This window comes from Rhopalosiphum maidis, chromosome 4, assembly GCF_003676215.2.
Source record: "Rhopalosiphum maidis isolate BTI-1 chromosome 4, ASM367621v3, whole genome shotgun sequence".
Taxonomy (NCBI): Eukaryota; Metazoa; Arthropoda; class Insecta; order Hemiptera; family Aphididae; genus Rhopalosiphum; species Rhopalosiphum maidis.
Window position 1 is genome coordinate 49,474,686 of NC_040880.1, and position 10,313 is coordinate 49,484,998.

At 25.7% G+C, this 10,313-nt stretch overlaps 1 protein-coding gene and 1 pseudogene across 1 annotated transcript; one reads left to right on the top strand and one right to left on the bottom strand.

The window, feature by feature from the left end:
• The first annotated feature begins 1,605 nt into the window (after positions 1 to 1,605).
• LOC113555898 (UDP-glucuronosyltransferase 2B2-like) lies at positions 1,606 to 5,587 on the top strand. Its single transcript, XM_026960509.1, has 4 exons — positions 1,606 to 2,426; positions 4,069 to 4,288; positions 4,351 to 4,570; positions 4,648 to 5,587. Exons 1-4 carry the CDS (start codon positions 1,629 to 1,631, stop codon positions 4,931 to 4,933), a joined length of 1,524 nt encoding a protein of 507 aa, XP_026816310.1. The 5' UTR covers positions 1,606 to 1,628; the 3' UTR covers positions 4,934 to 5,587.
• Positions 5,588 to 6,780: 1,193 nt separating this feature from the next.
• On the bottom strand, positions 6,781 to 9,831 carry LOC113558188 (annotated as a pseudogene).
• Positions 9,832 to 10,313: the final 482 nt, after the last annotated feature.

Below are 10,313 nucleotides of genomic sequence, written 5' to 3' on the forward strand. Positions count from 1 at the left end.
AATGGTAAATTATGACATACGAAAAATGATTCTGAGGGAAGTCGGTCAATCAGTTTATATTACTAAGTAGATTTTACAGCGTTTATTTGTACAGTTTGTGTATTTAATTATATAATTACTATTATATAAATAAATGCATTTTAGATTCTGAACGGGGTGATGAAAGTATTGATTTTACAATGATGTGTTTTTTTTTTTAATTTTGTTTGTCATCACGTTTTGCAATAGTAATAGTGCTTTGATTTTTGACTTCAGCCCTTCTTTGAAATTGAATCTAGTTGGTACTATTGGTACTTATAACATAGTGGGAGGGTTCTCAGAAGTATTAAATACATAAATTACAAACTCAATAAGCAATACTGGAGTTCTAGTACCTATAGTATATATTATATACCAATCAATTTTTTTTAGTATGTACATATCTCCTTAATATTTGTTTTATTACAATTATATACTTATTACCTGTACATATTTTAAAACTATAATATATATATATATATGCACATTTACTTTAATAAGTTATTATAATAATCGTTTTTCAATGCACTAATAACAACCATATAATAATCAAATCGTATCCAATTACCACATAACCTTATATTTATAATAAGCGTTTTATATACTTACAGTATAAGTAATAAGTATAGGCAGTATAGCTTGTTAAATCAGGTTGCTACTTGCTACTAGCAACCAGTTATAAGACCTTCACGGACTATAAATAGTATTATATTTGTAGTATGCAGTACCTAGGTCGCTACTAGCAACCAATACATACTTTAATATTTTAGTAAAATTGTATCTAGGTTTCCCTTAACATCCGATGTATAATTAATTATGATTATACTAAACAAATAATTTTTATTAATAATTTTAGTTTGACAATAACTACTTATTGATTTGGTTATTTTCATATAATAATGTGCAATAAGTTTTAAATTTATCAAATAGGATTTTTAAGTTTAAATTATACATACATATCATATTATTAGTTAATAAAAAGTTTTGTAAGTGGACAGTGGTTCTATAACGCCGAAAGTGCGAAAATGTTATCCATACAATTTCTACTGTTCTGAAGCTACTGGCTACTCACCAGACATCAAGCACTCGTCCTACCTTTAAAAATAAAATTTTTATTTTGATTTTTAGGCGATCTATTATACAATACGTATAAACTATCAATAATATTTTTTAAATGGTTAGTCGTAACGACTTTCATACTATCATTTACAGCCAATTCTAATCTGTGGTTTTTATAGTGCCATGAAAATTTTAATGGATATTTTTTTTTTAAAAGTTTTTCAAATTGGTTTGTAGAATAAATACATTCCCATATGCGTATACCCGCGTATCATATGTTATTCTATAAGTATACGCATTTACAGAAAAACAGAAAAGTGGGTATAAGCCGTGTACCCGCGTATCATGTGTTATTCTATAAGTATACGCATTTACAGAAAAACAGAGAAGTGGGTATAAGCCGTATACCCACGTATAAGCCCCACTACATCACTGATAAGTAGGCATTATTATATTGATTACTCTATTGATACACTTGGTTTATTTTTGATTCGATAATAACATTCAGTCCATTCAAAGTAACCGAAACAATAAGCACGTTGTTTTCTACAATGATGTTATCAGTGTTTTATATTCTCACTGGTTTGATAATTTTTGGATCTGTCGATGCATTGGAAATCCTTGCTGTAGAGACTGCTTCCGCCAAGAGTCATTGGAATTTTATGAGCGCAGTTCTCCGATCTTTGTCGGACAATGGTCATAATGTTACCGTATTTACACCATTTCTCGATGGAAATCGTGTCAACTATACAGAAGTCTATGTAGAAATCCCAACAAACGTCGGAATGAATGCTATAGAATCGTTGAATATGTTTGGCGAACCAACGGCGATGATATCAGTAATAATGAACATGTCTCGTCATTTTTGCAATATCATTTATGAACAAAAGGATATGCGAGAACTATTAAGCAGCGGTAAATCAAACTATGATATTATCATCACAGAAGCGTCGACGTCGGAATGTTCGTCCTATGTAGCTTATAAGCTAGACTTGCCAATGATATATGCAATGCCTTCATCAATGATCACCCACATAGAGCGTACTCTAGTTGGAGACGTGTCAAATCCAGCAACTGTATCCCATCTGATGGCTAATCACGCGGTACCTAGAACGTTTGCTCAACGATTATCAAATGTTGTCCTCTTGGGTTTTAGTTTGTTTACACATGAGCTTAAAGAAATGGAACTGAAAAAAATCGACGCACAACCATATGATCTGGTGAAACCTATAAAACCGTCTTTAATGTTCATGAACACCCATTACATTACCGATGCACCAAGACCAACGCCTGCAAGTGTCATATCAATCGGAGGAATACATCTGAACACTCCAAGAAGTATACCAAATGTGAGTGATAAATAAATAAAATTGATTTAATGACATTTTCCTCAAGTTTATGTGTCATCATTTGGTACTAAGTTTATCATTTTAGTTTTTTAACTGTTGGTGTTAATTCATATGCGAGCTTTTTAAAATTATTACCAGTCTCTAGGTGCAAAGTTTTAAGTGGTTAAAATAATTATCAGCATTAATTTACTATTAAGTCATTAAATATTATGAGTGTTGTAGGTATGTGATAAGATTTAAAATTTAATTATCTAGGAATAATACCTTTGATTGATAAATATTTATTTTCATTAAAAGATAATATGTTGAGAATTTGTTCCAACGAGTTTTTATTATGACGTATAATACATTATATTATGTACATATGTAGAAAAATACAAGCACAAAAATTAATTTTAATTTGGGATAATATTATTAAATATTTTATTTTATTTCATAACTAATATGATCTACTATTTTGTATGATATTATATTTATACTGTTATATAAGCTGGTTATTATTATCAAAACAATTATTTACTTGTGTCAATTTTAAATAATAAATATTTCTGGTGATTGATTACAGGTTACTTTTTACTGGTAAATTTGCTGCTATTTTTACTTCAATCTATGTTATATGATATTAAAATAATTACTATTTATAATTTAGTAAGTAATAAATACTTATTTATAGACACAATATCACATTATTAAAATAATTTTAAGACGATTATGAAATACTATAGTAAGTTTAACTTTAAATTTAAGTTATATTTTGACAGAAATCTAATTATTTTTAAAATTTTACATGTTGTTTAAGTAAATGAAGACTTAGTAATTAGTTTATAAAAGTTCTATTGAAAACTTTATTATAATAATTCGAATATTCTCAAAAAAATAATTGCTCATTATTGATACGATAATGTAAAGTAAAATTGTTTTTCTTTTTATTTTTTAACATTATTGTTTTCGATACATGCTGAAAAAAAAAAATAAAATACAATAAAAAGTATGCGTTTAACCATGAAAATTAAATATAAGTTTTCATGAGTTATAGATTGACCGAATAATAAAAATTATTACAAAAACATCTTATTTGGATTTATTTTTTAGAAAACAATTATTTCATGAAATTTGTCGTTTTCACCTCTTTTTTTTTTTACTTTTTCTTGATAAATTTAAAAAGTACTGGCGATTTTTAGCAGTCCCCAAAGTATCAATGACCTAATTTATTACCAGAACCAACCTCAATATTAAATATAGTAGTATTTTGTTCCTCATAAAGGTGAAATAAAACACAAAACGATCACACATCATTATGAAAAAATATATTAATCGTTCCAATTAAAATCTAAAATAAAGGTTAATAGTAAATTTTAAAATAGCAACAAATTGTTTTTATATTATTTTTATAATTTGTTTATCGAAACAATATAATATTAAATAATAAAGTAAAACTAGTGAAAATATTATTGATTATTATTCTGTGTAACATTGTTCATAAAAATTAAAAACATATTTAATATAGGAAAATTAATTTTTGATGTATAAACTTTGAAAAAATATTATTTTGAAAAAAATATCATCGGATGACGGTTATGTTCTATATTATAATTTGATAACTAGTATAAAATTAATCATTTTTTTTTTTTATCGATTTAAGGATATACTGGAGTTTATTGAGAACTCACCACATGGAGTGATTTATTTTACATTTGGCTCAGTCGTAGCAATGTCTACATTACCAGATCATATTCAAAATGCATTCAAAGAAGCTTTAGCACAAGTACCTCAGAGGGTATTATGGAAATACGAAGGAGAAATGAAAGATAAACCAAAAAATGTAATGACAAGTAAATGGTTTCCTCAGCGTGACATACTTTGTAAGATATTTTTATTAGAATACGAATATATTGTAAATATAATAATTTACTTTATTTTCTAGTGCATCCCAATGTAAAATTATTTATTAGTCACGGAGGTATATCTGGTGTATATGAAGCTGTAGACGGAGGTGTTCCCGTTCTTGGATTTCCCCTATTCTACGATCAACCTAGAAACATAGACAATTTAGTTGAAGCAGGGATGGGAATTTCTATGGACCTGTTAACAGTAGAAAAGGATGAGCTATTAAAAAATATCTTAGATCTCACTAATAATGAAAAGTGAGTTAGCCTTAGCACTAGCAAAAACATTAAACACCGAATTAAATATTTATTATATATAATTAATACTATTATAGATACGCGAAAAATGCTAAAATCACCTCTGAAAGATTTAAAGACCGACCGATGTCACCAGCAGAATCAGTCGTTTACTGGACGGAATATGTAGTTCGTCATAGAGGTGCACCACATTTAAAATCTCACGCGTTGAATTTGACGTGGTATCAATACTTTTTATTGGATATTGTTGTTGTTTTGTTAATTTTTCTTTCTTTAGTCATTTTTGTTACTTATAAAGTTTTTAAAATTATTTATTTCTACTTTTTAAAATATCTACAAAATATCAAACCAAAGTTAGAATAATGTGAGCACTATCATCTTATTAAATTATTTAAATATATTACATAATAAAATAAATTTTTCACGTTGATAGCTATTAAATTTAGAATTAAATAAATATGTAATTTTAAATGTATTCATCAACATAAAATAATCACATTTTTTGAAAATTATATTATTTATGTTTTTATATCCTAAATATATTAAACCCAAAAAAAAAATTTGAGTTTCCAATCCAAAGTTCTGAGGAGTAGTGATGATATTATCTAATGCCTTACAATTTTGTTCATAATGTCGCACTCCTTGAAGACTAACTTCCAGTAAATGAGTATTTATGTAAAAAAATTAGCTATCAACCTCTTCAATTACGTAATTTTTGCTAGCAGTGTGAATTACTTGACACTTAGTGACCCATCACCTCTTCTGTACTTTAGTATTGACGATTTCACGATCTTGTATTTTTTTTTTTGATCCTGTTAATTGTAAATATTTAAATTTAAATGTATTTTATTATTATTTAATACTTATATTATAGTTAGCACATAGAACATTGTTAATAACTGTAAAATTATCATCCTAATTGGCTTGTGACACTATTATTGTTATCAATTTTTGTAAGTCAAAAATATATAATTCTTTTAACAATAAGTTTAGATGTCAATTATATGTTACTGATGTCAGAGAATATTTTATAATTATATTAAAAAAATTAAAATATGTATTATCTATCGTTTTTTATGGTAACTTTTAATCTCTTAATGTTATAGAAGTTAGTTGATTGAATTGAGAATATTGTTTAATAATAACGATATTATATTATATGGCTTTGACGTTATTACTTATTAATTAAGATTGTACGAGAATAGTTTAATCACATTTTATACATACTGTGTTATACAATATATTATATATCTTTTTTAAATATATTTGTTATTTATTTTTAAATACAAAGGTTTTTAATTTATTCAAGTTTATGAGGATGCTCATTAAATTTTTATAAAAAGTCATTTCACGTTGTCAAAAACCGTTTTGGATTGAATACCTAGTCTTAATTAAATTAATCCAAAATGCATTCATAAATAGGATGACCTAAATCACAAAAATTTAAAATTCAAGCAGGTTTGTGCATTTATTATAAACATAACTATTATACTCTATAATTCATATTACTATTGTTTAGTTAAATAACTCGTATATGTTATAGTGCAAATTTTGCTGTATTACCTAGCACTATTTATTGGTTATAGCATGACACTATTTACACTTGGATTTTTTTAATAACTGAAATCAATGGTACATCGGTACTGAAATAGGCCCACTTATTTATTTTTATTATTTTTGAAACGCCACCGCACCATAAGAAATAATTCAGTTAAATATTAAATATGTGTTACATAGTTAAAAATTTTTAAGAATAATTATGTAATAACAACTGTAATTTAAAATGATAGAAGGAATTGAATAAAGAATAAACATACTTATGATACCGCATCATTTTTATAGAAGTTACACTAAATTATTGTTTAAATATGTATAAATGATCCTGTGTCGACGTTTTTATAAAAAGATACTGTCCTGATTTTAAATGTTAATTGTTTATTAGGAACTTAGGTAATGTAAAATCCAAAGATAAGTTTAATAATCGATCGAAAATAGTTAAGCTTATGTAACTTATTATGATTTTTCAAATATATATATTTATTTTTTAAATATTAATACGTACCTACTACCTAGTATTAAACGATAAACACATTATAACGTTTTGGGTTATTGCATACTACTGCTCGATTTTTGTGTTCTAAACTTTTAACTGTTATTATTTCTTTAAACATAAATAAAAGAAGTGCGGATATTATATCTTACAAAAAGTATTAGTACCACGTCGAATTAAGAGCTTGAGATTTTAGCTGTAGTGTTCCTTTGTGACAAATAACATATTTTGTCCAGTAAGCAACAGACTTTTCCGCTGACATTGGTTGGTATTTTCTTGTTATGACATTTTTTGGTTTATCTTCCATTTCATCTTCGTATTGAACTACAAATTGTTGTGGAAACTTAGCTATTACTTCTTTATATGCAGTTGAAATATTTCTTGGAAGTGAAGTCTTTGTAGTACCTAGTTGAACCAAATTTGAATAAAATGACTCGATGTGGCGAGTCTTCAATACAAAACAATTTATCCTAGAACCAATAGTTTTAGTTTTTAAAATCATTCAATGACTTATTTAATATATTAAGGTTAACTAGGTACATTAAAACAAGATCTAAATTTTTACATAAAATAAAGATTTCTTATTTCAGATTCATATTTAATTATATGTTTTATTTAAATGTTATGCGTCGAATAACATTATTATATTTTGTATATTATCGATTTATTACAATTACCAATATTATTATAATTGTAGTTTTAATACTATTTAATGATTTTTAAAAATAAAAATAAATCAATAAAAGCTATGAATAATTTAGTTTTATATATGATGTACATAATAATTAATTTAGTTTTTTAGTATTTAAATATTTTTGTCTTTTTTTTTATAAGATCAAATGTAAAAGTTTTAAATACAAAAATACATTTATTATATTTCTCGTTCAAATATTTAAAATTGCCATTTTTTTTTTTTAATTATATCGGTTATTCAGATATTGTTTATTTAAAATTATATTATACGTTTAATTTTAAATTATTACCTGAGCTATTTTTGGATGGTTTTAAATAAATTCCACCGACGTTCACGACAATTGACGGAGTTAATCTAGTTTGGTTTAGCTTTATCTTTTATAAAATGAGTTTTCATAAAGACTAATGAAATAAGGTATACGGTTTCTAAGTTTTTAGGTTTGGAATCGATTACTTGAAGAAAGAATTCTTGAAACTTGACTATTATACTGGTGTACAATCAAACAAGTGTATTAGTTAACCGTTGAATGAATGTCTTGAAAACAGAAAATTGAAATATTGTTGAAACCGTTGCTGGATCACGGACATTACCATAAGTGATATGTTCTGTATACGTATTTATTGGAATTGGACTCGAGTTTATCTCAAACAGGCTTCAGTTTGCTCCAAAATATGACAAACAACTTGATGCTATTCCGATTTCAAAAATAATTGCATCAAAATCGGTTTACAATTTGTTTGTCAAAGCGTTATTTAGCCGATCGTTTTTAATTTAATATCTCGCAACTTTGTGAAAGCTGTAAAATTGTGTTCATTGTCTATCATTGCTCGAGCGTTTATAAAATTCCAATGACTTTTTCTAATGTCTTTAATAACTAATATTCTAACGATATTTCCTGGTTGAATGAATGTAGGTACAACTGAATAACGTACAAATTACTATTGAAAAAATTGGTGTGTGAGACACATTAATTTGTATAGTATAATTACTATAATTGATTAAATTTCAGTCGATACTGTGAACAGTATATAATTTATCGGTTTTTAAATGAAAACAATGTCGATTGCCATCCATACGCATTGTTTATATATTAATGTAATACTTAGTATTATGTGGTTGTCTAAATATAAATATTTTAAGTACTTTAGATTACGAAACTTTATTTACAGTTTACTATAAGAGGTAAAATGTACATGGTACAGTACATTGTAAAAATATTTTAAAATCTAATATTTTTTTTTTTTTTGTTTTTAGGGATAATATTAATTCTTTTCACTTTTTGTGGGTTTAGTTAATTTGTGGTCCTGTTGGTAGGGGTTGGTTACTTCCGTTCTACTTGGTTCTTAGTTTCTCTGTTCTTTAACATTATAATACATATGTGTATAATTAAGGACGAATGAAACTTTTGAATATATAATTTAATTCTACGCCATGTAAAAAAAGTACATAGAGATTATCTTGATGATAATCAAGTGCTGAGTAAAATTATTTTGATAACAAATTTAACGAGCTAAGAAATTATATTTACATAGAAATTGGTCCTCCTCGAAATAATGTTTTAAAAATAAACAGTATTTTTATCGGTCTGTATATCTACTGTAGATAATATCTACCCAAATAAATTGTAATTACAAAAAATGATTTTTATTTAATTTATTTTAGTTATTTAATTCTCATAAAATTAAAAGCTATATATAGATAAATTAATTGATAAATGTGTGAATGGCGAATGTACGTTAGACGCTTATGCTATTTAGTGAAGATTTAAATCTTCGAAAAAACATGTTATGTACAAGTATTGATTACCTACTATAACATTTTTGTTATGCGGACATGGGTCCTTCATCAAATGACATAATATTGGTTTTTTTATTAATTTTTTTCTTTGCCGATTGCTATTTGATTTTTGGGAAAATAAATAACAAGGCATTGACTTTTGCAATAATGAATTGCAAAAATTTGTTTCTTCGATTCATTCCAGATCATTGGAGATAACACCTTTACTTAAACTTCATGTTTTATTACTTTAATGGTCATTGCTTCATTCATAATTATTAATATATATGTGTATTTGTTTTACAACGATAATAATCTATTGTTATATCGATTTTAGTATTATACATATATGTGGTTTTCTTAACCCTATGATCCCTACAGTGCAACATAAGCAGATATTAATTTATCAAATTTAACAAATTTATTTGTAAATTTTCTGAGACCATTGGAAAAAATTTGAAATTTATTGAACTTTATTTTCTCTGGGAAGAATTTAAACTTTTGTGTTGCAAAGTTGACGCTTACAGCACATCTATACAGTTTGGACATATTTTATATGTTAAACATGTAAAAGATATTAATAATGGCTCGCTGTACTGATTTTATTTTTATATGTAAATATTTGGCGTTCATGTTTTCCCTCTATTCATTATCACTAGGATGAATATTTGTTTTAATTTATATACCAGCTATTAGTTAATATTGCGTTCGCCACCCTCTAATACTTTGATGGTCTGCCATTTTATCATATCGTATGTTGATCTAAAATAATAATTTTATCAAAATTAGTAGATTGCATAAATATATTATATTTTACTATACTATTTCCATTCGTATAATTTATTAGTTAAATCATAATTTCGACAAAGCCGCAAGCGACATCAATATTTCAATAAGCATATGTGTTTAATAAGTAATTATTGCGATCAATGTTTAGAATAATTGGGAAGATAAAGAAAAATTTATCAATATAGAGCTAGTAAATAAATTTAAAAATATATTACAGTGAAATTTTTTAACTGAGTTGCATTCTTAAGATATAGGTATATTTGCTTAGAGGATTAATTAATTTCGTAAGATCCATATTAAATCATTCGTTTACTAAGTCATAAAACTTCCATAACAGTATAATATTATTTTGTATCTCTCAAGTAATAGTTGTTATCATTATTTATAATTTAAAGACAAACTACAAAATATTTTAAATAGAATATTTATTTTTT

Excerpts from the sequence above, each read along its gene's own strand:
- LOC113555898 (XM_026960509.1), top strand. The coding sequence starts at position 1,629 with ATGATGTTATCAGTGTTTTATATTCTCACTGGTTTGATAATTTTTGGA. Across the intron at positions 4,289-4,350 it reads TCCTCAGCGTGACATACTTT|TGCATCCCAATGTAAAATTA; the intron begins GTAAGATATTTT and ends TTTATTTTCTAG. Across the intron at positions 4,571-4,647 it reads GATCTCACTAATAATGAAAA|ATACGCGAAAAATGCTAAAA; the intron begins GTGAGTTAGCCT and ends ATACTATTATAG.